This window comes from Bremia lactucae, linkage group LG2, assembly GCF_004359215.1.
Source record: "Bremia lactucae strain SF5 linkage group LG2, whole genome shotgun sequence".
In the NCBI taxonomy this organism is placed as follows: domain Eukaryota; phylum Oomycota; class Peronosporomycetes; order Peronosporales; family Peronosporaceae; genus Bremia; species Bremia lactucae.
Window position 1 is genome coordinate 1,308,978 of NC_090611.1, and position 26,858 is coordinate 1,335,835.

A 26,858-nucleotide genomic window follows, 5' to 3' on the forward strand; every position below is an offset into this window, starting at 1 on the left:
GCAGAACTCATGCGTCTCGCACGCTGGTTCTTGCCATCGCCCTTTGGGAAGGGAGTCCTCTTGCTGGGCATTTTTGCCCCAGCAGGGACCCTGGCATAGCAGCGAGCCATCATATGGCCGCGCTTGCCGCATTTAAAACAGACCACGTCTGCATTGCCCAACTCCATAGGAGTGGCATCTGTCCTCTCGGCCGACGGCTTATACCAAGCTGTCGCCGAGGCACTGTTGTAGGATTGCTCCTCAACTAAGGCAATTTGGATTGCCTCTTCCATCGTCGACGGCACCTTTCTGAAAAGGGCCTGTCGCGATGGGCCATGCCGTAGTCCGTTCATAAACGTGGGCACCTTAATGTGCTCCGGAATCGGACCTACGGTTATGGATGCGGACAGCGAGCGCATCTCTTGCACATACTCTTGCAGAGATCGCTTCGCCTGTCGCGCCCCAAAGAAGCGCGCCTGAAGCAACACTTCGTTGTTCGGCGGCTGGTACATGGCGCGAATCTTATCCTTAAAGATCGCCCATGAGGGGAACGCTTTTCTGTCCGCCATAAGCGCCGAGTAAGCCCACTCTGAGGCCTTACCGCGCAGATGCGACATAGCGTACGACACCATCCGGCTGTCGTCCTCGATGAGCTGGGCGACACCACATTGCTCCACGGCTAAAAGCCAGTGGACAATCGTGTGCGCCGCAGTTCCATCGAACTTGGGCGGGTCCATCCGAATGGGCCTCGGCTGATGCGGCCGGGCAGAGAGCATCTCAACAGTCCTGTTGAGAGCCTCGCTCCGAGCCTGCTCATGCCTCAGCTCATCCTGAGTCTGAGTGACGGACTCCGCCGCAGCATGGCTCTGTGCCTCGGACGCGGCCCTCCGCTGTCCGAGCACAAATGCCTCAAACTGCTCCAACTGAGCAACATGTTGCTCAGGAGGACTACCCAGGAGCCTGGCCAGGGCTTGTTCACCAAGTCCCTGCGCCATTAGCCCTGCCACCTCCCGATGATGTTCGGAGAGGTGGGGAAAATGAGCCCAATCAATGTTGAGGCTCATCCTCACGTACACACGCAGAGATGCGGGTCGTGGGAAGGATTTCAAGTGCTACCAAGTGTAGGCGGGCACGTCGTAATGCGGCCACGCTCTACTTAGCACACACCCTAGCACAGCGAGGAAGCGGTTTGCACCTGCTTCTCTTGCGTGCAGTGAGGTAGTTGTGGTGGGCGCGCAAGCGACCTCACCCAACACACTAAGAACTCTGGTGAAGTGACGTCACGGGAGCGGTAATCCGTCTCCTCGTGCGCACTTACCAAGTAGGTAGTAAATTTCAGACTGATTTATATTTAATAGAATTAAATACAAATACCTATTTTTACCAATTAAAATGATATCTCTATAGATATCATTTAATATGTATTGCGAGCGTATCTTTATAGATACCTCGCGTAACTGATGACGCTAGCCGTCATCATGGATGACGCTGGGCGTCATCCCTCCTAATGTGAATGCACCCATGTGCATCACATCCACAAGGGTTGGTCACAAATGTGCACCACACCCGAGTGTTGGGTCTAATTACTATTATTTAGTAATTGACCATCCCCTTAAGTACCAAATGTACTTAATGGGGACTGTGTAACATTAGGGCAACTCTAGCCCGTTACAAGTACTGTTGTCAGTACCCCGTTACAAGGCGGCAATAATACTCCGAGATCGACCGACATTAATACAGACTTATATAAAGACTGCACTTCTCTAAATGCCGATACAACAACTTCAAACGAGTTTTAGTGCTAGTCGGTCCTAATATGGGTCTGTCTGTCCAAACGAAAGTGCTTGACTTTAGTGACCGATGAATCTGTGTCGACCACACGACATTAGGTTGTCACTCCACATCAACTTAATAGAAAGTGCACTTGTCTGTGTACCTCTTCGGTCCACATTACTATCTGTTTCAGTTGACTTGATCCATGTCCGAAACCTCGACACTTGCATCCGCAACGGATAAATTGCCACACAGCAGCAAAAATGATGCAACTAAGCCTAAGCAGCGTCACAATGGTTTTGAGCAGCCACATTCAGGCGATCAGGTGTTCTCGTGGATTGGACACTCGCTTTCATCGTTGTCTTTCTTCATTGGAGCGGTAGGTATAATCTACCTCTGCTCAGTCAGAGACGATAAAGAAGAATATTTCACCAACAGTACAATATTTACAATGGTACGATGCAGTCGAGTGACCAAACAAGCGAGTGCATTAACACTTCGCCTGTCTCTATAGACGGTCGTTTTTGTAGTACTACACGTGGTGAATACGACAATCTTGGTCTGTTCTTGGAGGTCTTGCGAGCTCATTGACCCCGCTGCTCCTGTAGAGGAAACACTACCCAACGGTTGGTTTGGTATTAGACTCGATGGCCCACGATGGGAAAAGACTCGATACTGCGCGTTGTGTCGAAAAGCAGTGCCTGGACTCGACCACCACTGTACCTGGTTGCAAACGTGCATTGGCAAAAGTAATTATGCGCAGTTCGTCACCGTAGCGTGCACAGGAACGATACAATTTGTGCTTCAGGTGACGTATGCAGCGTGTTGTCTACTGTGGTTATGTGATTCCTCCCTTGAAGAAATAGACACGTTCGGCTACGCAATGGAAGGCTGCTTTGTCGCTTGCTTATTAATTTCCATCCCGTGCATGTTTTTATACTTTGTACTGCTTGGATTTCACCTCTGGCTCATGGTTCTGGGCTATGGCACATATGAATGGATGCTACGTCGGCGTAAAGACCAACGGGTTAAGATGAAGATTAATCCGACAGATGCAACCAGTACGCAAGAAATCGAATCTCAAGACTGCAATATTTCGGTTGTCAAGGTGTGTGAAATGAATTCAGAGCAACGCGAACGCGAGCTTACTGTGCTGTGACGCCTGTTTTGGAGAAATTGTAATACTACACTAAGCAAATAGGCGAATACGATTGTGGTACATGTAATATGTGATCCTTTCTACAATAAGTGTACCAATAGAAGTTAAAGTACGTTATATTTAAGAGCTTACTGCTGTTGCTGGACCTAGGCTATGGCCTGTTCAATACGAGCGCTAATATTGGGCAGCAGACTCACGTGCGAGTCGACACAGCGACCGACGCAGATCTCCATGTCTTTTTGTGCTCGAGTCATCTGCTTCTCGCTCGGACTACTATCAACGGGCAATGTATCCCGAGCCTTGTCTTGACAGTCTTGTACACACCGCTGAATTCGATTCTGAAAGTTTTGCATCTCTTGCTGCATCAATTGGTTGAGCTGTTGAGTCGGCATCTGACAGCGCTCCACAGCAGCACTTAGCTGGTCTGATGACCAGGATTTGTTCTCGAACACTTTAGCCGCGCATAAATAACCCTCGCGTTGCATTCCGCGCAGAAACGTACGGTCTAAACGGTCCACCATTTTGTCCACGGCATTCTGGAGCTTCGTGTCTGACATAGTGGAAAAAATAACTGGTGCCGAATTGCAAAAGGATTAAATATAAAACACAGCGGTGGATAAAACTAATTTGCCTAATAACTCCCATTCCCTGGGTGAAAATGTGTGGTGCATTTCTAAAATTACTTTGACCATGGACGCGTCACCCCCTACGGAGCTGCAGCTGGGCGCGGCTTATGGTCGCTACCTTCACTGGCGATCTCCGTCGTCTCCCCCAGCCGAAAGCGCAGCTGGAGACGCCAATATTAAACCCTTTCTTGCATCTCTCTGTGCGTTGGTCGTTCAGTTTGAAGCGACGGCGCGAGAAGACCTGCGTGTGGGCTTCGCTCCCGCTATCGACGACATGAATGATGCTGCCGGCACAGGAAGACCTAAAAAGCCTAATTTTGAGTGGAAATACGAGGTAGCAGTTGGAATGAGTGGTAATACAGAACTAGTGTGGCGCAAATCGGCTTCTGGACGTCACAAGGAAGTGGATCTGGCACGAGTCTTCACTGGCCGAGCATGCTCCGTTCAGGAGTTTGTGCCCTACTGGGCTGTAGTGAATCTCAAAAGCGGGTCCATGTCCTTTGGTATTGGCAAACAGGTAGGACAAGACGTTCTTTCGACGATACAAGACTCGGATTTCGTCCGTGTAACGTACATAGCCTTTACGACATGGGACTCGCCCGTGTCGATTCGAAGCATCCAGGTAGATGGAGTTTATGATGGTCAGACGGAGGCTCTAGAAGCTACTGATGTAGCGGCGTATCCGCTGCCAAGGCCAATTATACGAGCTGATCCACTTGGAGAACAGGATTTGCTATCACCTGAACAGCGCCAGCAGTATGAAGCCGAATGTGAAGTATCGAAGCGCCGTGCTGAGAGATTTAAAGCACCATTTGCTCCTCCCGATATCAAAAATTATCTCGATTCTAGAGATGTGAGAAAGTTACAGCGAACGGGTGCCATTGTCGCTCGTTTTAGGACAGGAATTGACATTACGAGTCAAGAGGAGCAGATGAAGCGTCAAGAGCGCATGAAGCGCTTTGATACACCGCAATTTGCGTCTAACTACACTTCCGAGACAGTCAAGGCGCTGGAAGAGGGCATGACTCAGGATGAGTGGGTAGAGCAGCAACATGACCAACATAAATTACGAGCTCGAGCTCAAAAGTTTGGACTTTCGGCTGAGGAAGATCGTACGCAAACAGTAATAGCAAGTCTTAAGCCGGCATCTGAAAAGGTGCGTCGGGAGCGATGCGACGTCAAGACGATGGCGTCAGGCGGCACCGTGCTCATCCGTGACGATGCGCTTCACATGTATTCCCTAGACGATGACTTTCAACAAGTGCGCACAACTGACGTCAAACGCTATTTCACAGGGTTTGCGCCAGCTTACATAGAATGGTTTAACGACAGTTCGTGCACAATTGTGTTTAATGACACCTTTACTGCAGAAAGAGCCCTTGTTGCTCTTGCCCAAGAGATTACACCTCAGAAGAGGAAGGACGCAAAGACAGAAGCTTTAAATGCGGTAGGAGAGGACGTCGACATGGTGGATGTGGAGGAGCCTGCTCACGACCCTGTGATAGCCATGAAAGACAGGGAAGAGACAATCGACGTCCTTGATGTTGAGTTCAATCGGTCACATTGGTTTCTAGGAACCCCAATTAGTAGTAGCCAGTTACAGACTCGGAGCAAGAAATGGCGCGTATTGTTGCGTCGAGCCACTGACGATGACTTTCCTCCCGAAAAAATCCCAAAGAAGGGCATGTATCATGCTCGAAGTAGTCAGATCCAGGACTCACGTAATAGTCGCCGTCGCGCTGACCCTGAACACAAATCCTCTTCGCGCCGACGTGGTGCAAACTCGCGGGCTCACCCGTATGGCGACTTTCGCGAGGATCGACGTGGAGAGGAACCATCTGGTAGCCGTCTTCGCCGCGATGAAAAGAAAACTGATCGTAACACTGGTAAAGCTTCTAATCGTATTCATGTCAATGCCGATGGCTCTATCAACATTGTACGCAATTCTCAAGCAGCATCGACAGGATTCGCCAAAGAAATTCTGGTAAATAAGAAATCTGAACCTCATTTGGCTGGTGCATAAGGTACGTATTCGCCAAAAACCAGTGATGCAGAGAGAGATTTAAAGAAAGCCGCTAGAAATCTGGCTGGAATTTCGTACTGATTGCCTCTCGACAATAGGGACACTCCCCAAACACCGTGTAAAAAGATAGACGCGATGTTGGTAGCGCACGAAGCCAGTCAAAGAGACATTTGGCATGGAATGGCCGATTGCATTTTAAGTTTTCGCATTGACGGTCTGGAATGCGGGAGCCTGGTTCCACTTGTGTCATGACTGATTCAATACTTTGATTTTTTTGTTCATCCACGTCATTGTCTTCCTGCAATTGGTACGAGTAGCAAATTCCACACTCAATTGCAAATTCGTCGAGGTTTGTGGTCTTTGGGCTCGGTAATGTGAATTCTAGCACGTTTTCCAAATTCTTATGCAACAATTGCGCTGGGTCCCATTTAGTAAACGCGTTGTTATCCCAGCGTTCACGCCACAGTCCAATCTTCGATTGATTTCCATAGAAACTCAATTCCGTCAACAAAGCTGTCGGTGCGACTGGATCCACTTGAAATTGCACCGATGCATGTCGTTCCAGCGCCACCCGTCGTCGTCCTGTAGCTCTTGTTGGATGATGCGGCTCTAGTACACACGTTGCTCCATCGAGAGCATCTAAAACGTCCCAAAAACGCTGAAACTTGGCTAAAAAACGTTCAAATTGCTTGATCACTTCATGTAACACTGCCTTTTTATTCTTGGGCGGCCACTCCAGCTCAAAAGGCTCGGGAGCGTCAACTAGGCACTCCAGTTTCTCAGCGCACCCAACAGTCTCGAATTGCAATGGAAGTATCACGCGAATCGTATGATTCCGTCCTGCTTGGTCCTTTATGTTAAGTTCCAATGAGCGCAAGTCGTCGCTGAGTTCACCTAGTCGATTCCAACCTACAATGTCCAATTCCTCAAGTAATCTCTCGTAATACTTAGCACTTGGCACTTTAGCCTGAGTGTTGGTCTTCTTGCGGCAGCAAATAGCAACCAGTTCTTCCAACTCTGTCGCAAACCCAACGAGAGACGATGCCTGTACCAATCGGAGCTTTAATGTCGCACTATGTGGTTCTAATTGAGTCGCAAGCGCGCTCTCGACGTCTAACTGAGCTAAATTCAGCATTGTTCGACCCGTTGAATCATCGTACATGACGTTGCTAACGCGCACCGCAAATTCATCGTCGTCTACACGCACGTACCCTCGGAACGCGGAGTGAGCAGCGTCTTCTGGTACAAAGTGCATTTATTTTAATTAAATTGTCAAAAGTACACATTTGGAAATTAATGTTGATCCAAGCTTCACTCAAAGACACTATGAACGCAATTCGCAAGGCGAGAATAATTTTATCGCAGTCGCTTTTCCTGATCTACGAATTGTTGATACCAGAGCTTTGACACCTAGACGCTTCTCTAGCTAAGAGCTTCACTTTAAATTCAATTCCCTTTACCACACGCACGATAGCAGTTCCTTGTCGCGCATGCAAAGGCTTGACTGCGTTGTCACGCAATTGTGTATAACTTCGCGAGTATACATTCCATAGCATTGCTGATTGCAGGTTGGATACAATCTTCGCGTTGCTTTACTCAGCCTTTGTAGCTGCAGGCCACACCTGACGTAATGAAATTATTTCTGAATTAAAGGTATTAGCTATGAAAATCTTTTGAAGTTCACTTCTGTGGTTAGTAATTTAGGTCTTAAGAATGAACATAACGTCATCTTTCGATATCCATTTTGCAAGCAATCCCGATACACAACCAACGCATTGATCTGGTGAGACGAAGGAAAGAAGTGTTTGAAGCGTAGCCTACTCTCTTGTTGGGCAGGAAATGCTGTTTTTGCTACAAAATGTTATTCTGCTGCTTATAATACTTTATAGACAGTTAAAATGATACTCATTTCTAGGAGTTTAGCACATTCAATTACAATGCTATCTGCACTGGTCCGACCAACCGTAAGCTCTGCGCTGCGACAGCGTCACATATTTGGCGAGCATGGCTTTCTTTCTCGAAGAAGTTTATCCTCTCTCAATAAATGGGGCAAAACTAATGAATATATTGACGCCCGAATCGTCAACATCGTCGAGGACGGTGGCAACGTCCGCACGAATATCCCAATTCACCAGGCCATCGAAATTGCGCAGAGCCAGGGTCTAGATCTAGTGCAGGTATCACCCGTAGGCAAGCAACCAGCAATTTGCAAGCTTTTTGACACGAAGAAACGGCTCTACGAGCTCAGAAAGGCTAACAAGAATGCTACCAAGCAACAAAAGCCCAAACCAGACAAAGAAGTCTTAATCGGTGCCAAGATTGCCGTTAGTATTCATTGTTAATGATTTCGTGCGGCACAATCCGCAGTGCTGATTGCTATGATGCTATTTATGTTGTAGCCAAATGACTTTAAAATGAAGGTGGACCAGCTGAAGCGATTTCTTAATAAAGGCCACAAGGTCAAGGTCACCGTCAAGTTCTCGCAGGCGTATCATTTAAAGGATCAGTGCTTAGAGCAATTAAAGCAAATTGAAAGCCTCATTGACACTGAGACAGGCACGCAAATTGGTGAATCGAGACAACAGTTTGGAGGAGTGTACGTATTCTATGCGCCATCCAGTTAGCATGGTGGTACCATTGCTTTTGTCGCATTATCCAGGCCTAAAGAAGTGCAGATAGATTGAATGTGAAGAAAACACTCATTAATGAATGTACCACAAATGGCTGAGGAATTAAATTGGAATCCTAGACATTAATTACTCGGGCAAGTTTTTGAATACGATTCAAAAGCAAGTCGCCCTTCTTAATCGCGTCCTGATATTGTGCGTTCTTAGCGTCAGGACGATTGGTCTCAATGACACCCGCCACTTTGTCAATCTTGGCATTAAGTCGACCGGCCGCGATAAATCGTGCTAGTTCCTTGTCCAAAAATTCGATACTTACACCGAATGCAGCAGCCATTGAAGCAATCGTCACACTTCGATACGATTCCAAGAATTGAGCGTAAGCGAGCACACGTAGCTCACGGTACAAATACCGCGAGTGCGTGGACAAATACTTGTCCCGCAAAATCTGGGGCTGGATGTCGACCATTGCCGTGAAGAATTTTTTATAGTCACAATCGTAAAGACCATTCAAAAAGTCAGTGAGATACGGAATTTCCTTAATAACTGCGAGAATCTCGGGCGAGTCGACAATCTTTGTCTTCAAGTCGACGCGACTCATGCTTAGCACGCATGTTATCACGCAATAAAATACCATCGTGTTGTATGGCATAAGCTCCGTGGCCGTGAATGTCGCGACTGACTCTTGAAACGGAGTTGACGCCCTTTTAAAGTCACGAGCCATCAGCATATAACACCCCTCGTATACTTTAAGGCGGTTGCGACGGTCCCAATCCCCACCCTCATCAATTAGCCTTAACAAAACAATCAGTTGAAGTAAATACAAACACGGCACAAATAAAACGTACGCTGTGGCCTTCTTGATGTACGCTTCGACTAGCTCTAAATCAGAAAAGAAAAGTCCAATGCGAATGATGTGGAGCGCCACGAGGATCTTTTGATTAATAGACTGTGGCTTCTCGCCCGCCACTTCAAAAGCTTCTAATGCCTTTTCCTTGTCTCCAATTCGGGAATACATTCTGGCCTTAGTCAACAACGCCTCTAACACTTCAATGTCTCCAAGATTTTGCTCAGCGTCGGCCAGCCGCTCGTCCAGAGCTGTCAATTCTGTGGTATTCTTATTGCTCATTTGAGCCTCGAGTACTGCATCCACGGTCCAGCTGAACTCACTACAGATCATTCGATAAAACGGAGTCATGTCGTTCTGCTTTACGAGCTCCAGCACCTGCGTTTTCGCAGCAGCTGCGGCTTCCGGAGTTAGTGTCGACGAATCCGCGTGCTGATGCTGCAGCAAGAAGTGCAGCTGCGAGATCTTCATATCTGGGAGCGTGCTTAGGTCATCTTCGATTTCCTCCGAAATGTTGCCCAAACTAGCCTGCTTTTTAAGCGCGGGTTTCTTGAAGTCGTCTTGGGCCATTCTTGTGATTAAGATTTCTCCAAGTGGGGGGGGGAATTATCGCGTGCACCACATCAGTCGAGTATTTTCTTTGCATCAACAAATTACACGGAATTTCTAATTGTGGCCATGTAAATAATTTCTAATAAATTCCCTTCTTACAAAATTTTCTTGCACATCCATCCATCCCACGACCATGCCAATCACCATGAATACACCACCGCTCACCGACTTCCAATCAGTTTTTTTTGCGGCGTAGTCTGCGTCGCTGTAGGCCTTGACTCCATCATGAACTTCACTTTCTTAGTGCCGGTTGAGATATGTTGCGAACTTCTTTGCCAGACGCCAATCTCCTTCTCTCGGCGCGTGCGAACGACGATCACTCGGTTCACCGCAAATGCTATGTCTGGTCGTGTACATCGAGCTATCCGTAACAGACTGCCCACGAGCGACTAAAAAGTCTGCACATTCGGTCTGTTCGTCAAGTTACTTCCACCAGGCGGTAGCACCGCACCTTCTTATAAGGTTTCATCATTAAGTTTTGAAGAGCCGTTCATGCATTGGATTAATACCAGAAATCCGGCACCTATGCCCTAATATCCACGATTCGTAAAAAAAGGTAATCGCTGTCTTTTGTGATGTGGCTGCGTTTTATGAGATAGAGTTCGCGAGGCGAATGTGATTGGAATTATCATAATACCAAATATGCAACAAGAGAATACAATAATAAATTCGTGTAACATTCCGTTGTATCCTTCTCTGCAAATATAATGGGAATTACATTAACTACAACCCGTCAAACCCATAAATTTATAGCAGAAAATAACATCATGTTCAAAGTAGACCTTACCATTACGGTCATCAAGTGAATGACGTCCATAACCCTCGGGGCTAAAAGAAGACTTGACATGAGATAGCGTGTTTAAGGACTTTCGAATCTACATTGAAAGTCAAGCCGTAATCGACTATATCGGGCTAAAGATCCTTATGCCACACACCCGTAGTACACTTTTCAGGGATATCAGCTACTTCATGTGAAGTAATATTACCTGCAACTAGGATGAGGTCACAGAGCGATCCACCTTTGTGTATGTGACGTACATAATTACATTCACATTAAAAGGGATAACGCCTAGCGTCATACGCGAGCAGAGGTATTCGGAACAATACGCCTGCATGTAGAGATGCACATATACATAGATGACGTCTAATCATTGGGTAGAAGATTTTACATATAATTTTATTGGATATAAATCAGTTTTAAACTTAGTTCCAAGATAACAAGTTCGCACGAGAAGACGGGCAACCACTTCCTTGACGACACTTGATCCAAGGTACAAAGCTCGTTGTGAGTGGTCGCTTAGGCACCCACCGACTACCTCACTGTGCTTGAAGGGGGCAGCTTTAGAAGCATTCACCTACACCTGGTAACAGTAATAGTCCTTCCCACGAGACGTATTACCGTCGGTAGGTTGAGACTTGGTGGTCTAAAATACAAACCTTAGAGCATGCTATGTAAAGGTTACTCCAGACTTTCAGCATCAAGGTCCCATCTGCCCAGAGTATGAAGTTGTATATGACTTCAAGGGCAGCCCGCATATAGCTGGACGGACCACTTCTCATACCTGACGTGATAGATATAGACCATTATATCTACTTTCTCCGCGGTCCAGTCAGCGCTGGACGCGCGCAAAGAGAGAGACAGATAAGACTTTATTGCATGTTTTGTATCAGTTAATAGTTAAGTTAGTATTAAATAGAAATAATGAGAAGAGCTTAATTATATTAAATACAGTAATTACCCTCTTTAAAGCAAGTGCTTTGAAGAGAGTCTTCCTCGGCACGTACTACTGTACGTGAAGTGACGCGAGGCACCACTCGCACTGAGGCAGTGCGAAGTGGACTTGTACTGAAGCAGTACAAGTCGGGCAGTGCTCCGTTACATGACGGCCGTCAGTGAGGCGCGTGGAGGGGCGGACATCGTCGTACTGGACATATTGTTCACTTTGCATACTCGCAAATGCGAATGCCATGTTGTCCAGGTTTCACATTCACCAAACCGATTGCTTACGCCAAGCTGAAGAGCTGGCACAATTTACACAGTCGACGGAAATTGAAAACCATGCAAAACATCTTGGGCACGACGTGGTCAACTTTGTCGACCGAAGAAATGAGTCGAAGGATAAGGTCAAGGTCAAGGTGAGGAAATCGTTCACTGAAGGTGATCAACGCACGTGTTACAAGTGCGGGGAAACTAGACACACCAAATCGATGTGCCTCCTATTGAAGATACAAATTCCAAGGGCAAGCTCTACGTTCGCAATTGGCAATGGTGGGAGTCTACAAGACAACCATTGGATCATCGACAGTAGATCCAGCAGGAATCTGGTCAATGAGCTCGATCTGCTGGAAACCCAATGGATTGTCAAAATGAGTGTTTGACGGCAGCTACTGATGGAGGCGCGTTGCGCATTACCAAACAAAGAAGTGTCAACATTGAGGTTGTTGCACTTGCAGTCGTGAACACTATATGACTCCTTGATGTTCAGCAAGCCGCGAACCTCGAGCGTAATATCATCTCATATGGTAAACTCGAGGCTAAAGGATGCGTACTTGAATATCGAGGAGGAGAGCGTGTGTTAACCTCTGGGTTTGGAGGTACGCCGGTTAATGATATGGACTACAACAACAATGTGTCAGTGGTTGCAGTGATGGGACCCAGTAACAAGGTCTTCATTTCACCACGGGGGCGATGATGACTGTTCTTAATTCACCTGAATATGAATCCGATTCGGATGTTCAGAGTGGGACCTTGATTCACTTTCAGTGCCGCTTAAGTGACGTGCGTTTTGATACTATCATCAGGATGGCCAAAGACCTAGCGTCAGCTATCAGGCTGACGGACATGACGCCCATGCATTGCTTAGCCTTTGACCAAGGAAGCAAGCGAAAGTGACGCAGTCGAAAAGGTATACGGGATCGAATTCCCATCGGTGTGATAAGTGGAGTGATATGCTCTTACTTTTAAAGGTCCGATGACCCCAAGGGATCGTTTGGGCAACCGCTACCTGGTCAACTTCATTGAACACTAATGGAATTACTACCGTGTGTTTGTTGCCAAAGATACGGATGTTGCTGCCTTCAAGTTCAAGCATTTCCTCGTGATCTTTGAAGGAGAGTTCAATTGCAGGATCCACGTGCTGCGCACGGACGGGGGTGACGAATACATGACACTCGATGTGTTTTAAAAGCGACAGGGGCTCACGTCGAGTAAGTGAAACCAGAAATCGAGTTAGCAATGGCAAGGCTGAACGGATGCATCGGACTATCATATACATGGTACGAAGCATGGTATTCGCCTCAAATCTACCTCTACATTTCTAAGGTAAGACTACTGAGCACGCGACGTGTATTCTCAACCGAAGCAAAACCAAGTCGATCCCCGGGAAAGTGTCCCCAATGGATTTTTTTACGATGAAGGTGCATATGCTGAACGACATCTTGGTGTTCGTTTCCGCATGCACAGTGCATGTCAATGCAAGGAACAAGTCACTTAAAGAGCGCGAGAAGGCAGCTTTAATAATTGGCAAGAGTAACGAGACGTAGGGGTACAAAAGGTACATTCCCAAGAACAAGGTGGTTGTAGAGACACACATATTCGAAACATCGAGACACTGTCGGATGAACAAACTGGACAGCTCAAGTCTTACCTGGAAAGAGTCGATCATCTGGAGGAGATACACAAAGCTGGTCAACCGGACGCTCAAGTATTAGGAAACGGTCAATGAAAGCTCGCAACGGCCGAAAGTCCGGTTGGACTAGAGAACGACATGGTACAAGGTCGATCAGCAGACAACAACGTAGAAAGCCTTAGAATGAGGATCTCCTGTACAACAGGATGTTGTGAACACAGTCATCATGCAAGACCCAAAGCACTATGATGAAACCATCAAAAGGGAGCACTGTGAACAGTGGGCGAATGCCATGAAGCCTTGAAGTCGAACGACGTTTGGATAATTGTGGTACCACCTCATGGTGCGCATGGCATGCACAAAAAGTGGGTCTACAAGACCAAGACTGATGCGAATGGGGATATCGAACGATGAAAGGCTCGTCTGGTTGTCTGTGAAAACGAACAAGTGTTCGGTGTGGATTATACGTTACGTTTGCCAGTGTTCATGTTTGGGTACGGTGAAATTGATTAAGGTGCTCTCCAGGCGATGAAACGTACCGGCTCGACATTGCGACGTGCCGAATGCGTATGTCAAGGCAGAAAAGGAGGAGCACGTGGGCGTTTACATTAAGGTGCTGAAGAAAATGGCTCAAAGAAAGCGACCAGGAGCTTAAGGCTTTTGGAGTGAAGATCCCAGGCAGTCTGGCCCTCCTGTTGAAGAAGTCACTCTATAATATAAAGCAGGCTGGACGATTATAGAGCAAATTACTTGATTCCAAGCTGCGCTAAGATGATCACCAGCAATGCACCACAGGCATGTGCCTGTACTACAAGTACAAATGCGGTACGTGCACGGTGGTTGGTGCCTATGACGATGACCTGTTGATCACTGGCACCGAGCAAAAGGCTGTGGACGTGTTTTTGTGGGAGTGAGCTCATTGTCCATCAAAGACTTGAGAGTCGTTAACAAGTTTGTAGGCATGCGAATAAAGCTGAACGACATAACGGGATACGTTTTGGATCAAAAGATCATGATCAAGTTATTTGTCGAAACCGTTTGAACTGGAGTCAGTGAACGGGGTACGGACTCCTATCGGAGACGAATGCAACACGGAAGATGAAGACTATTTTGACTACCTTCCTGCCAAAGGTGCGAATGGTGACCCAAGTGTGAAGTCGTTTCAGTCTCCATTCGAAAGCCTGCTGTGGGTTGGAAGATGCACGCGTCCAGATATTTGTTTTGCGGTGCACAAGGCCACGAGACGGACGCTCCAGCCAACAATGAAAGATTAGAAGACTGCGAAGCGGGTAGTGAGGAACTTATGTCGATGAACTAAAAGTTACACCTAAATGATGTTCGGCCGACGTCGGAGGATGTTCGGATCGAATGTTGGAACGATGCTGACTTTGTGGCCGACAAGTCGGACCGCAAGTCCCTGTCCGGGTGTGTGCTCACTTTGGATCGAGCCGTCGTCATGTAGTTGTGCAAGAAAAAATCCAGAGTATCGTCGAGCACGATGGAGGCGGAATTCATCTCTGCGTCGCAAGCTGGATGAGAGTTGTTAAGTTCGAAGGAGTTGTTCGGGAAACTGAAATTATACGTAAAGCAGCCCATGCCAATGCTGGTGGACAATCAAGCCGCGATCAAGCAGCTCCAGTCCGAGAAGCGTACTTTAAGCGCGAAGCATGTAACATACGTTTCAAGTTCATACGCCACTACGTTTAAGAAGGATTCGTGGAGCCAAGGTTTGATAAAGTCAGAAGACATGATGCCAGTCATATTGACGAAGGCATTTCCGGCAATAAGGATGGAGGATTTGCGTGCGATGTTTAAGTTGATGGCCCCAGGATGCAGTCGAGGAGGAGTGCTAGAATATATCGTATTTAAAAGGCCGACAAGGGTGTTGAAGTCAGCTGCAATACTGTAGGCGGGCGCTACTTAAAGCTGCCGCGCACTACTAGCACAACACTTTTAAGCACAGTGACGAAGCGATTAATCGTCTTCTCTCACGTATAGTGAGGTAGTCGGTGGGCGCCTAAGCGACCTCACCCGACGAACTAGAAACCTTAGTTTGAGTGACGTCACGGGGGCGGTAATCCGGCTCCACATGCGCACTGGGAAGTAGTTTTCAAACTGATTTGTATTCAATCGTATAATGCCAACTCGTAGATAAGCACTGATATGTATTGCGTGCGTATTATTTTAAATACCTCGTATCTTAGATGATGCTAGCCGTCAATCCCGTCAATGTAAATGCCCACAGGTGCATCACACACACAACGGTAAGTCACGAAATGAATTACACCCAAGTGGTGGGTCTTATTACTTCACTTATGTTATTGACCATCCCCTTAAGTACACAAAGTGTACGTAGCGGGGATTGTGTAACATAGGGCAACTTTGGTCCCTTACACCACCCCACCCCTTTAAGAACGAATTTACGTTTTGCAAATTCGTCAAATAGGAACGAGGAACAGCGAGCATGCTTACGCGCCGCTCTAGTCCTCTTAGTCACTCTAGCGACCTGTGTGCACTCATACGGCACCAACCATGCCACATAAGAGAGGCAAAGATGAGGGTCGTCCGCAAAGACGCCTCTCAACCACGCAAGAAGCGTACGCGCCGCGTTAGCACGCCGCCGTCACCCAGTGCCACATTTCAACGCTGACAGCTACTGCTGCTGTCGCGTTCATTAGACTGAATATTCCATCCCACTTTCCCAGTGAGGATGTAGATCCATTGTTCATTGTTGACTACAATGAGTCGACACTGCTGCCATCACCTCAAGGTAGTGATGAGTGCAGCGAGCAAACGAGAAAGGATGATGGCGCTTTCTTGCCCATCAAAACTTCACCCATTGCTCCTAACATGGAGACGCTCAACGTTGCGAAGGCCAACTTGCCTTACGTCAACCAAGCAACTGTCTCGTCATCTGCGCTAGCTAACGCAGCGATCATTCATGGGAGCGCTGCCCATAAAGGCGCAGCTGCTTCTCAGTTGGGTAGAACAACAACCTGTCGTTCAGACCATCATTCACAATGCGTATGACGCAGATCAGCCTGAGCGTAAAGCTTTACCGACGAAACGTGAACGTGCCCAGTCGGTGTCACAATCGAGCCGTATTGAACGCGGCTATGTGACTGGTGGCATACCGCTAATACCAACTCCATCCGAATGGCCTTATTCAAATGGGCGCTTTTAGAGCGCGTTACTCTAGACCCACACACTTAATATGGCATCTTTAGTTCGTTGAAGACTCAAGGGAAATCACTTGGTCGTTTTTTCCCGATCCCGGTCGTGTTGCAATCAAATGAATCAACCGACCAATACGAAGCGGAATTTCTGTGCCGCTTTCAGCCACATTCCGATGTGGAGAAACAAAGGTCGCAGCGAATTAACTTCGCACACTTGCGTGTGAAAAAAATAAATAATAGGCGGTACTGCTCCCCCTGTTTCTACTCATCACTCCGCTCCTGCTAGTCCATACGGAACTAGCGGAGCGACAACTGGTGCTCCTTCTCATAGACAGACACCAGGCCGGTACATCGACGCGCAGGGCGTCGTCCGGTCCCTAAGAGTCTAAACTCTTCTGGTATACTCTCCACTGGACTAGGATTTGAAGCTTCTGCTGCACAGAGCGGTGAGCAATTAACCTTTCAACAAGGAAGCGTTGGTTCATAACAGCATCCATCAGTGCAGACGACGCCCGATAGGAGCGGCAATTTCGCCTACCTCCTCGCGGCAGCCTATCTCGCCTCCATTCAGTCACAGGCGCTGAGCGCTGCTGAACGACGGATCGGGTATCTCGAAATTCAAGTCTCGCGACAGACTTCGGGTTATCAGGATGTCTGTGCAAAAGATCGTCAGGATTACGAACGCTTGAAACTTCGGCTAAACCTTTTAGAAAAGTTGATGCTGAGGAATCCGCGTTGCCCGTGTGATAATTCTCGCTTTTCAAGTCCGTATCGTGGTTGGAGGAATTATTTAGCTGTAAGTTTCTCACCTTCCCCGCCCCCCTGACCAGACCGACGCTCGACTGACAATCCGCGTCACCATCGGTCTCCTTAAACGGATGGGGGTATGTGATCTCTTCTGGATCAACATACCGTCTCAGACGACCCAGGTAAAATACGGGTTGGTCTTCATATAGAGGGGAAGGGTGAGCCTATAATTTAGGTCTCAAACCTCTTCGACCACCGTAAATGGCCCGATGAAACACGGCAAAATCTTCGTAGTACCTTCAGTTACGTAGTTGAAAATAGCGACACATCGTTATTGTTTGGAAGCACAGGCATTTCTTGCCGTGACTCCATACTGACCACTGTCAATCGGCATGGTCACCAGAGCAACTTTCTGTCTTTGGGACGATACTATCGCGGGTCATCATCATATTGACCAACTGTGTCCCTCTTTCGCACCGAGCGTAGTAAGGGGCACTCCCCCACTAAGACTCAAGCTGCGCACAAACGAGACTGGCATCCGAGGATGGCGCAGTCCAATAATACAAGACAATGTCTCACCCGTATTAAGGTGGACACTATTATTTATAGCGAACTCCACAAAGGGCAATTGTTTGCCCCATTCTTTGGGAGTTGCTATCGTGCGTAAGACATCCGCCACGACCCGATTGACACGTTCTGTTTGGCCATCGGTCTAGGGATGATCTGCGGTCGACATGTGGAGCTTGCTACCTAGCAGCTCAAACACATGCAGCCAGTCCATAGTATTGGACTCGGGCATCCCGTGCAGTCGATATAAGTGATCCAGCAACAAGAGAGCTGCCTCCTCGCCTGATATCGTGGTGCTACATGGTGCTAAATGCATTATTTTCCTCAGTCTTTTTCTAAAGACAACGAGCCTCGTCCGACCCTTGTGTCCAGGTGCATGCCAAACATGAAGTCCAGACTGACCGACTTTCAACAATCTGTTAGAATCGACAGCGTTTCAATTGCCCACTGCCGGACGGTGAAGGCTTTAGGCGCTGACACTGTTCGCAGGACCAAATATAGTTGACCACCCATGTGGCCACTAAAACGTTTCTGACATTCGTAAGAATGTTATTTCACGGCCCAGATGTCCACTGGATGGTGCTTCATGAAGATCGTGAAGTAACTATAGCTTGAATTATGTATATAGATTCTCAAGAGATCACAAGGTGAAAGCTGATGCCATAACAGGCCATTTCCTGTAGCCAAATCGACGTAGCTTTGCCTTCAGATACGACGAAAGGAAGACCTTTCGTCCACCGAAGTGATCCAACACCAGGCGACAGTGTTCGTCCTTAATGCAGCTATCCTTTATTTCGGAGGGCAACGAGCTCGCCACGTGGTAGACCTTTATGGCTACCAACTGTCAACTAAACTTATGCGTTAGCACGATACAGAGTCTTACCTCGAAGTCTGGTCTGCGCGACAACGCGTTCGCCAAGACATTCGACTTACCCCCGGCTTGTATTCAACTTTGAAATTAAATTCAGAGAAGAATGTAAGCCATCTTGCCATTCTAGGCGAGGGGTGCAGTGAGTTTATTGCGGTCCGCAGTAATTAGTGATCCGTATAAATCACAAACGGTTCAGTGCCCAGTAAGTGCACACGAAACTTGACAAAAGCATACTTTATTGAAAGTAGCACTTTGTCATGGACGGGAAATTCCGGGTAATCCAGTTCCGCGGCTTTTAAAGCCGGGACTGATAAGAGATGACGCGGTCAACGCGATTTGTAGTAGGTCGAGAATATAATGTGAAGTCGTCGTCATCCTTTTGCATGAGTGCGCTGACGATTGCAAAATTTCTTGCATCGCAGACGACATTAAAAGGCTTATCCTCGTCTGGCAATGCCAAAACCGGTGCCTCTATTATAGATTGCTTCACTGATGTGAACGCATCTTCTTGTTCTTTTAACCTAACATATTCCGCTTCTTTTTAAGGAAGTCGGGCAAGGGCTTAGTTCGTTCAGCATAATCCTTGCTATATTTATGCAAAAATAAGTGAGCCCCTAGGAATTGGCGCAAATCCTTCAAATGCCGTGGATTAGCCATTCCTTTACTGATTAAACCTTGTATGGGTCTTCTCGTACACCATGGGTACCTACGATGCAGCCCAGCACGATATCTAGTGTACCCCAATGACGCACCTTCGAAGTTGACGTACAATTGAGAGTCTCCTTAATTTTGCAACACAGCGTCTAAATGACGCTTGTGCGACTCTATATCGGTCAGACCGTTCCTCGGCTTACTATGCACGAATACATCGTCAAAGTATTGGGGCGCGTAGGGACGGTGCTGACGCATCACGTGAGCCACCACTCGATTGAATGTCGCCTGTTCATTTTTCAAACCTTGGGGCATCACACGCCACTAACAGAGCATACCGCTTGGGGTGCTTACTTCAGTTTTGGCCAAATCGGACTCTCTAGTGAGAGTTTGAAAGTAGTCATCTTTTAAATACAACGCGGAAAAGATAGTTGACGTTCCCTTGCGCCGGTACAGGAGCCATGTTCACCTTATTGGAAGCATGAACACACGCCGTCCACCTGTCGCTTTACGCACACATAAGTCGGGCTGCAGTGAGGAGATTTACTCTCACGGACATGTCCCGCCTTGGCTCGTTTGTCGAAGAATTGGTCGATATAATTGCCTTAAATTTTTGCAACGGCCATTGGCTGGTCACACAATACTTGCAGCCAGACTCCAAATCGATTTCGTGCCCGATGCCCTTATCTGCTTATAGGTGGCTCATCACTCTATCTGGGAACACATCGCAATGTTTCCACAGAGTTTTAAGGAACGGACTGTCTCTAAAGGCGTGCAGTCTTGAACAGCGAGCCGTTTATTTTTGTCCGTTTTTAGGACGCTCTCGTCTATTGTGGACTGTTGCTCGTCGTTCAAGCAAGGTACAGATTCCGCGACATCTCCGGGAGCTTCACTATCTATCTCCTCAGCAGATTAAGATATGCTGGAGCACCTCAACTGAGGATGCCTCCGCTATAATGTCTGCGACGGTGCACGTCCTCTTCAATTGGGACCAATCCAAAGGTAACTCATTTTGACGTGCCTTTAATCGTCCTTATCTGTCAGGGGTACTCGTTCTCCACGTAACCACGACCTTTGACTGGAAGGCGGTTGTCGTTGCTCTCCTGACTAAACCACCCCTTCCACACGCACCAGGTTCTAGGCCCTGTGCCGGTTCATGCGACGCTTGACTTCTTGTCAGCTCGCTCTCTACTGCCACAAGCTCTCGGCTTTGTGCAGGACATTCGGACGCATGACTACTTGTAATCGTCCTTTTCCCAAAATTAGTCTCTCCGAGCTGGGTAGGACTTTGTGGCATTAAGTTCCCGTCGGTACACTTCTTCTACACCAGGCTTTAGGCTTTGGGTGGGACCTAGTGACGTTTGACATTCCGTCAACTCACCCTCAATTTCGTCTGACACGACATCAGTTGCATATACCTCTCACAGGAGCGCATATCTTCCGGTATCCTGTAGAGCTCGCAACTATGCGTGTACACCAGTATATATATGGTTCACATGAAAAGTCCGTGACGCAATGACAAGCGCACAGGACAAGCGAAATGTATATGCGGACCGAAATGGTCGCAAAAATAATGAACGCTTTAGAGTGGGTAAAAAAATACTATTACGCACTGCTACGCTACCTAAAAATGCAATGACTGCACTGCCTGGAGGAACTACGAAGTTGTTGCCGCGTTATATTGGGCCCTCACGGGTGGTAGAAGAGGTTGGAGACCTAAATTTTAGGCTCACCGGCTCACCCTTCCCCCGTAACTGAAAACGCACCCCGTATTTTTACGTGGGTCGTCTGAAACGGTATGTAGACCCAAATGAAATCACACACCCCATCCGTCTAAGGAGACCGATGGTGACGCCGACTGTGAGTCGGGCGTCGTTCGGGTGAGGGGGACGGAAAAGGCGAATTTTTTTTAACCGATCGACTCCTCCCACCACGAAAAGGACTTGAAGAGCGAAGGACATCACGCAAGTAACGCGGATCCCTCAGCATTATCTCCAGAAGGTCCAAGCGAGTCTTCAGGCGTTCATTACCCTGACGATCCTTTGCTCGGACATCCTGAGGAGCCGAGGTCAGTCCCGAGACTTGACCCTCGAGATCCACAATACGTCGTTCAGCAGCGTTTAACGCCTGTGACTGAACGAACGAAGGTAAGGCAGCCGCGAGTTTGTGGGCGAGATCGCCACTCCTATCGGGCGCCGCCTGCACTGATGGATGCGGGTGGGAACCAATGCTTCCTTGTTGGAAAATTGCTTGCACACCGCTCCGTGAGTCAAAGGTATCAGAACCTTGTCCAATGGAAAGGTTACCCGAAGAGTTTTGACACTTGGGAACCGATCGATACCCTACGTATTGACGTGCCCGGCTTGGTGGCTGCCTATGAAAAGGAGCACCAGCTGAGGCCTCTTTGCTAGTCTCAAATGGACTAGCAGAAGCAGCGTTGTGAGAGGAAACAGGGGGTACAGTACCGTTCATGATTTCTTTCACATGCAAGCGGGCGAAATGAATTCGCTGAGACCGCTGTTTCATCGCATCGGAATGTGGATGAATGCGGCGCGCGAATTCCGCCTCGTATTGGTCGGGCGTTTAATTTGAACGCAACACGACCGAAAATACGCCCAAGCGATTTTCCCTGATTCTTCCATGATTTAAAGATGCCATAATATATATGAGCGTCCAGAACAGCGCGCTCTAGGAGCGACGCTCTTGGCTCGTTTAAACGAGGCCATTTAGATGGAAGGGGCAACGCTGATACGCCACCCGTCACATAGCCAAGTTCAAAACGACTGGCTTTTGACACCGACTGAGCACGTTCACGTGTCGCCGGCGAAGCTTTAGGCCCAGAATCCTTTATGTCAGAATCATTATAGATAATAGTCTGAGCAGAAGGCGTTATGATTTTACCCAACGGAGAAGCGACGGCTGCGCCTTTATGGGCAGCGCTCTCATTAATGGTCGCTGTGCTATGCAGCGCAGACGACGAGACAGCATTAGTAAATCTTGCTGCTTTAATTTTGCGAGCAATGAGAGAAGTTTGATGGGCAATAACGCGCCATCGTCCTTCCTCATAAGCTCGTTGTCCGCATCACTACTATGAGGTGAGGGCAACGGTGTCGACGCATTGTAGTCGACAATAAGCGACGGATCAACATCCTCACTGTTATAGTCCGATGGATCCTTAAGCCCCGTTAACACGACAGCAGCAATGGCTGTCGCCGTTTTGACTAAGCCATTGGACGCTACCGGCGTGTTAACGCGAGATTGAGTGGGTGTCTTCGCAGACGACGCGCCAACGTGGCCCCTTTTAGGTAGCATCGTAGACTCCGTGTATGTAAACACAGGTCGCTAGAGTGACTGAGAGAACGAGCGGCGCGTGAAGCAGCTCGCAGTTCCACTGTCCTCTTCTTTTTGACGAATTTAAAAAGGTAATTTTTTTTAAAAGGGTGGCGGTGTAACGGGCTTAATTTGCCCTAATGTTACACAGTCCCCGTTAAGTAAACTTAATGTACTTAAGGCGATGGTCACTTGTTTAAATAAAGTAAGTAGACCACTAAGACTCGGGCTGCGCACAAACGAGACTGGCGTCCGAGGATGGCGCAGTCCAATAATATAAAACGGTGTCTCACCCGAATTAACGTGGACACTTTTATTTATAGCGAACTCCACAAAGAGCAATTGTTTGCTCCATTCTTTGGGAGTAGCTATTGTTCGTAAGACATCCGCCACGACCGGATTGGCACGTTCTGTTTGACCAACGGTCTGGAAATGATCTGCGGTCGACATGTGAAGCTTGCTACCTAGCAGCTCAAACACATGTTGCCAGAAACCAGACGTAAAACGTGGATCTCGGTCCGATACTATGGACTCGGGCATCCCATGTAGTCGGTATACATGATCCAGGAACAAGAGAGCTGCCTCCTTGCCTGTGGTCGACGAGCCCCGTCCGACCCTTATCATCGAGCGGCATGCCAAACATGAAGTCCAGACTTACTGAATTCCAACAGTTGGTTGGAATCGGTAGCGGCTTCAGTGGCGTACTGCTGGACGGTGCAGGCTGAATGCGCTGACGCTGTTCGCAAGAGCAAATATAGTTGGCCACCCATCTATATAAATGTGGCCACCACAAATTCTCTGACACTCGTAAGAATGTCTTTTTACGGCCCAAATGCCCATTAGGTGGTGCGTTATGGTGCTCGTGAAGGATCATCAGCTTGATATATGTGTCATGAGGCACATAGATTCTCAAAAGATCACAAGGTGACAGCTGGTGCCATAACAGGCCATCGCTCTAGCTAAAGCGATTTAGCTTGGCTTTCAGGTGCGACGGAAGGGATACCTTTCGTCCACCAAAGTGATCCTACAGCAGGCGACAATGGTCGTGCTGACTGTAGCTCTATTTTATTTTAGAGGCTAATGAGCTCGTCACGAGTTATGCCTTCATGGCTGCCAACGTTGACGGCTGAAATTGTGTTTTAGCACTAGACACACTCTCCTGGTTTCTTACCTCGAAGTCTGGTCTGCGCGATAAAGAGTCAGCCAAGGCATTCGACTTGCCCGGCTTGTCTATTCAACTTTGAAATTAGATTCAAAGAAGAATGTAAGCCATCTTGCCATTATAGGCGAGAGGTGCGGTGAGTTTATTGCGGTCCGCAGTGATGCGTGATCCGTATAAACCACAAATGGTTCGGTGCCTAGTAGGTGCACACGAAACTTGACAAGAGCATACTTTATTGAAAGTAGCTCTTTGTCATGCACGGGTAATTCAGTTCCGCGGCTTTTAAAAGCCGGGACTGATGAGAGATGATGCGGTCAACGCCGCGTCATCCTTTTGCATGAGCGCGCTGCCGATTGCAAAATTACTTGCATAGCAGACGACTCTAAAGGGCTTATCCGCATCTAGTAATGCCAAGATCGGTGCCTCTACAAGAGATTTCTTCACTGCTGTGAACGCATCGTCTTCTTTTTTTAACCAAACATATTCCCCTTCTTTTTAAGGTGGTCAGATAATGATTTAGTTTGCTCAGCATAAGTCTTGCTATATTTATGCAAGTAATTTGCGAGCCCTAGGAATTGGCACAAATCCTTCACATGCTGTGGGATTGGCCATTCCTTTACCAATTTACCTTGTCTGGGTCTGCTCGTACACCATGGGTACCTACGATGCAGCCCAGCACAGATATCTCGGGGACCCCTATGACGCACTTTTGCAAGTTGACGTACAAGTGGGCGTCCTTCTAAGTCTACAACACAGCGTCTAAATGACGCTTGTGCGACTCTATTGCGCTCAGCCCGTCCTCGGCTTTACTATACACGAATACATTGTCGAAGTAATGGGGCGCATAGGCACGGTGCTGACGCATCACGTGAACCACCACTCGGTTGAATGTCGCTGGTGTGTTTTTCAATCTTTGGGGCATCACAAGCACTCTTAACGCATACCGCTTTGAGTGCTTACTGCCGATTTGGCTACATATGAATTTTTTATGAGTACCTGATAGGAGCCATCCTTTAAATCCACTGCGGAAAAGATAGTGGACTTTCCCATGGAGTTCTCCAAAATCTCTTTCCGTGGGATTGTCGTTTGCGCCGGTATGGTCGTCGTGGTTAGCTTATTGGAAGCATGATCACGCGCCATCTACCTGTGGCTTTACGCACACAAAAGGTCGGGCTGGAGTGAGGCGAATTGCTCTCACGCGCATGNGCTCGTGAAGGATCATCAGCTTGAGATCTGTGTCATGAGGCACATAGATTCTCAAGGGATCACAAGGTGACAGCTGATGCCATAACAGGCCATCGCTGTAGCTAAAGCGATTGAGCTTAGCTTTCAGGTGCGACGGAAGGGAAACCTTTCGTCCACCGAAGTGATCCAACAGCAGGCGACAGTGGTCGTCCTGACTGTAGCTCTCTTTTATCTCAGAGGCCAATGAGCTCGTCACGTGGTATGCCTTCATGGCTGCCAACGTCGACGGCTGAAATTGTGCTTTCGCACTAGACACACTTTCCTGGTGTCTAACCTCGAAGTCTGGTCTGCGCGATAAAGCGTCAGCCAAGACATTCGACTTACCCGGCTTATATTCAACTTTGAAATTAAATTCAGAGAAGAATGTGAGCCATCTTGCCATTCTAGGCGAGAGGTGCGGTGAGTTTATTGCGGTCCGCAGTGATGCGTGATCCGTATAAACCACAAATGGTTCGGTGCCTAGTAGGTGCACACGAAACTTGACAAGAGCATACTTTATTGAAAGTAGCTCTTTGTCATGCACGGGTAATTCAGTTCCGCGGCTTTTAAAAGCCGGGACTGATGAGAGATGATGCGGTCAACGCCGCGTCATCCTTTTGCATGAGCGCGCTGCCGATTGCAAAATTACTTGCATAGCAGACGACTCTAAAGGGCTTATCCGCATCTAGTAATGCCAAGATCGGTGCCTCTACAAGAGATTTCTTCACTGCTGTGAACGCATCGTCTTCTTTTTTTAACCAAACATATTCCCCTTCTTTTTAAGGTGGTCAGATAATGATTTAGTTTGCTCAGCATAAGTCTTGCTATATTTATGCAAGTAATTTGCGAGCCCTAGGAATTGGCACAAATCCTTCACATGCTGTGGGATTGGCCATTCCTTTACCAATTTACCTTGTCTGGGTCTGCTCGTACACCATGGGTACCTACGATGCAGCCCAGCACAGATATCTCGGGGACCCCTATGACGCACTTTTGCAAGTTGACGTACAAGTGGGCGTCCTTCTAAGTCTACAACACAGCGTCTAAATGACGCTTGTGCGACTCTATTGCGCTCAGCCCGTCCTCGGCTTTACTATACACGAATACATTGTCGAAGTAATGGGGCGCATAGGCACGGTGCTGACGCATCACGTGAACCACCACTCGGTTGAATGTCGCTGGTGTGTTTTTCAATCTTTGGGGCATCACAAGCACTCTTAACGCATACCGCTTTGAGTGCTTACTGCCGATTTGGCTACATATGAATTTTTTATGAGTACCTGATAGGAGCCATCCTTTAAATCCACTGCGGAAAAGATAGTGGACTTTCCCATGGAGTTCTCCAAAATCTCTTTCCGTGGGATTGTCGTTTGCGCCGGTATGGTCGTCGTGGTTAGCTTATTGGAAGCATGATCACGCGCCATCTACCTGTGGCTTTACGCACACAAAAGGTCGGGCTGGAGTGAGGCGAATTGCTCTCACGCGCATGTCCCGCTTTGGCTCACTTGTCGAAGAACTCATCGATATGATCGACTTGTTCTTTCGGCAACGGCCATTGCCTGGTCACTTAATACTTGGTGCCAACTTCGAGGTCTATTTCGTGCCTGATGCCTCTAACTGCTGGTAAGCGGCTCGGCACTTCTTCTGGGATCACATTATGATGTTTCCACAGAACCTAAAAGAACGGTCTGTCACTTAAGGCATCCCAGCTTTGAGCAGCGAATCGTTTCTTTTTGTCCGTTTCTAGGACGCTCTCGTCCATGCTGGACGACGAGCAACAGTTCAACAAGTTCTCTTCTGGAACTGGTATGACTATTTCGTGTATTTTTCCTTCCTTTAACTAGGCAAGGAACAGATC

At 47.8% G+C, this 26,858-nt stretch overlaps 6 protein-coding genes across 6 annotated transcripts; 3 read left to right on the forward strand and 3 right to left on the reverse strand.

The window, feature by feature from the left end:
- Positions 1-1,957: 1,957 nt before the first annotated feature.
- Positions 1,958-2,911, forward strand: CCR75_004447 (uncharacterized protein; the record flags this gene model as incomplete). The annotated part of the gene is given in 3 exon segments (XM_067962533.1): positions 1,958-2,206; positions 2,218-2,272; positions 2,283-2,911. 3 exon segments carry the CDS (start codon positions 1,958-1,960, stop codon positions 2,909-2,911), a joined length of 933 nt encoding a protein of 310 aa, XP_067821459.1.
- A 146-nt stretch (positions 2,912-3,057) lies between these two features.
- On the reverse strand, positions 3,058-3,468 carry CCR75_004446 (uncharacterized protein; the record flags this gene model as incomplete). The annotated part of the gene is made up of 1 exon (XM_067962532.1): positions 3,058-3,468. One exon carries the CDS (start codon positions 3,466-3,468, stop codon positions 3,058-3,060), a length of 411 nt encoding a protein of 136 aa, XP_067821460.1.
- Positions 3,469-3,601: 133 nt separating this feature from the next.
- CCR75_004445 (uncharacterized protein) lies at positions 3,602-5,560 on the forward strand (the record flags this gene model as incomplete). Its single annotated transcript, XM_067962531.1, has 1 exon — positions 3,602-5,560. One exon carries the CDS (start codon positions 3,602-3,604, stop codon positions 5,558-5,560), a length of 1,959 nt encoding a protein of 652 aa, XP_067821461.1.
- Positions 5,561-5,612: 52 nt separating this feature from the next.
- CCR75_004444 (uncharacterized protein) lies at positions 5,613-6,815 on the reverse strand (the record flags this gene model as incomplete). Its single annotated transcript, XM_067962530.1, has 1 exon — positions 5,613-6,815. One exon carries the CDS (start codon positions 6,813-6,815, stop codon positions 5,613-5,615), a length of 1,203 nt encoding a protein of 400 aa, XP_067821462.1.
- Positions 6,816-7,497: 682 nt separating this feature from the next.
- CCR75_004443 (uncharacterized protein) lies at positions 7,498-8,184 on the forward strand (the record flags this gene model as incomplete). Its single annotated transcript, XM_067962529.1, has 2 exons — positions 7,498-7,884; positions 7,960-8,184. The coding sequence occupies 2 exons, from the start codon at positions 7,498-7,500 to the stop codon at positions 8,182-8,184; spliced, it is 612 nt and encodes a 203-aa protein (XP_067821457.1).
- A 121-nt stretch (positions 8,185-8,305) lies between these two features.
- CCR75_004442 (uncharacterized protein) lies at positions 8,306-9,601 on the reverse strand (the record flags this gene model as incomplete). Its single annotated transcript, XM_067962528.1, has 2 exons — positions 8,306-8,978; positions 9,033-9,601. 2 exons carry the CDS (start codon positions 9,599-9,601, stop codon positions 8,306-8,308), a joined length of 1,242 nt encoding a protein of 413 aa, XP_067821458.1.
- Between the last annotated feature and the right edge of the window lie 17,257 nt (positions 9,602-26,858).